The 2415-nt window shown below is 36.0% G+C and overlaps 1 protein-coding gene across 2 annotated transcripts in view; it reads right to left on the reverse strand.

Annotated features, from left to right (window-relative positions):
• The window catches only part of LOC107642264 (cyclin-D4-1), a 2946-nt gene extending 696 nt beyond the window's left edge, over nucleotides 1–2250 (reverse strand). The window contains exons 1-5 of one of the 2 annotated variants that reach the window (XM_016345557.2): nucleotides 1603–2250; nucleotides 920–1006; nucleotides 714–812; nucleotides 414–615; nucleotides 181–323 (exon numbers count right to left, since the gene is read on the reverse strand). In XM_016345557.2, coding sequence (XP_016201043.1) covers nucleotides 181–323; nucleotides 414–615; nucleotides 714–812; nucleotides 920–1006; nucleotides 1603–1953 — 882 coding nt within the window. In that variant the 5' untranslated portion in view covers nucleotides 1954–2250. The remainder of the gene's footprint in view (nucleotides 1–180; nucleotides 324–413; nucleotides 616–713; nucleotides 813–919; nucleotides 1007–1602) is intronic. The other variant, XM_016345558.2, reaches the window with a different exon arrangement.

Genomic DNA, 2415 nt, shown 5'->3' on the forward strand with positions numbered 1-2415 from the left:
CCCCAACAAAAATAATAAAGTTTAGAAGAACAATTTCACAAGCTGGAATTGATGGTTATGGTTATGATGACGTCAAGCATCAATGATCAATACTATAAGGACAAAAGCAAAAGCAATTTTGTCTTGTGGCCCTTTTTGTTGTGTTTTTGTGGGAACCACCACCACCACTACCACCCTCACCTTCTCTGCAATGAAGAAGCTAGCTAACGCCTTATCGATATCTTTCGCTTGTTGCAACTCCTTTGAAACAGAAATCGCCACAGCCGCTGCGATTTCAGAAGGCCTGAACTCCAAGAAGTCAATCCCTGCATTGATTTTGCCTCCTTGAAATCATTACTCCGCGAGAAATGGCAGTGCTTTTCATCTGAGAAGGACTAAAAATTCAAAGCATGGTAATGAGAGTAGTAGAGTACCTCTAATTATGCTAAGGGTGAGCTGCATTGATCTCGAAATGGTCCGATTCACCAAATGTTGCTTGAAAGTGATCTTCTTTAGGAAATAATCTATGAAGGAACAAGGAGTTAAAGCCTGCATTTTCCATCTCAATGTGCTTAACACCAATAGTTCCATTCTTTGAATGGTTTTAGCTTCAAATACAAACTTTGGTTCTCCAACCTGCCAATTAACCAATAATAAATGAGAACATAAAGGGAAACACACATAGCAAAATCGCGTTTTACTGTATTAGGAGAACAATTAAGATTATACCAAACCTGTAAGTCGACGGATTGAGGCACTTTAACCTCCTCCATTTTCGCCCCAATCGACAAGCAAGCTACAGCTAACAATTGCATAGTCCAACTTTTACCTCTCTGAAGAAGAGGCCAAAAATATTAATTAGATCATCAAAAGAACATTGATCAAATTAGAGACATGAACATAATAAAACCGGATAATGCTTCTAGAAATTCAATCTCACCGGCAATTCATACAAGGATAAGAAGCGATCCAAGTAGTTCACAGATAGACAAAAGGTCAAGGGTCCAAAACCATAATAGGAATGAGCCTGTTGATCATCACATCATACAAAAGTGTATTAAGTCACTAACGGAATCACCAAATCATAGAACCAACCATTGAGACTTCCCCCTCACAGTTTCAAATTACTATCAAACAAAAATGTGTGGACAACAGAAAATCAAAACAAGAAGAAAAATCCAAATCAATTTAAGACTTGAACAAAATTTGCCGCAAAATCAGTCCATAATACTCCATTACCAGCTTGCAAAAGTCAATAAAGTAAAAGGAAAAACCCCCTGAAAAAAAGTAAAAAATCACTCCAAAGCAAATTGAGCTGCATTGAGATAGATAGACAAACATAACAAAGAACCTGATACAGGAAAAACAGAAAGTGAAATTAGAGAACAACATGAAAAAAAAAAACTTTTTGAATAATTAACATCACAATAATAGTACTTATACAAGCAATATAGAATCTATATAAATTATCACAAAAAAAGAAATCTTAAGAGGGAATTTTGTATTCCATTTCGATTGATTGTCAATAAATCAAAAGAACCCCCCAAAATAAAACCAAAAAATCATACAAACCCGATTATTTGAGAAAAAAATAAGAAATAAAAAATGAATCAATGAACCAACCTTCCAAATCCAATCAATGGTCTCTCTCCTACCACTGAGGTCCAAGTCCCCACTACGTAGCCTCTTAAGATAATCCTCCTTTGGTAAATGCTCTTTTTCCCTTTCCACCATGTCTTTCATTGTTTCTTCACTCAGAACATCAAAACAATACAATGGACCCGATCCACGGTTTTCTGAACTCGGACATGGTTGGTCGGAGTTAAGGTTGTTGGTGTGGTCCCAACATGGTAAGATTCCAGACCCATCAGCAGCAGCAACATTACACTCCAAATCATCACCATCATCATCATCATCATCAAAACAAGTGATGTTGTTTTCGGAACATAGTAGAAGGTTTGAGTTCTCAGCCATTGACCCTTCTTCCTTAACAACAACAAAAAGGAAAAAAAAATGCTATGAAACAGAGCAAAACCGAACCCAATTGAACCTCATCAAAACTTGAAGAAGCTGGGATTAAAAAACAAAACTTCAGAGGGTGTTTTGTGGTGAAAATGAATGACCCACATGAGAATGGCTGAGAATGGAGGTGTGAGAGTGGAGAATGGAGTGAGTGTGAGAGTGATGAAAGGAGAGAGCTTTATGTAGGAAGAGAGAGAATGAATGTGCTTTAGGGTAAAAATGGAAGAAGGTTGGGGCAAGAACATAGATGCAAATCCAACAAAAATTCACATTAAAATTAAAAATTAACAATTTCATCTTGAATAAATTACACTGATTTTGACCTCACATTCATTGAAATTTATCATTTTTAACTTTGGTTATTACATAGAACCCATAAAAGGAAAAAGACAAAAAAAAAAAAAAAAAAAAAAG

This window comes from Arachis ipaensis, chromosome B05 (genome assembly GCF_000816755.2).
Source record: "Arachis ipaensis cultivar K30076 chromosome B05, Araip1.1, whole genome shotgun sequence".
Taxonomy (NCBI): Eukaryota; Viridiplantae; Streptophyta; class Magnoliopsida; order Fabales; family Fabaceae; genus Arachis; species Arachis ipaensis.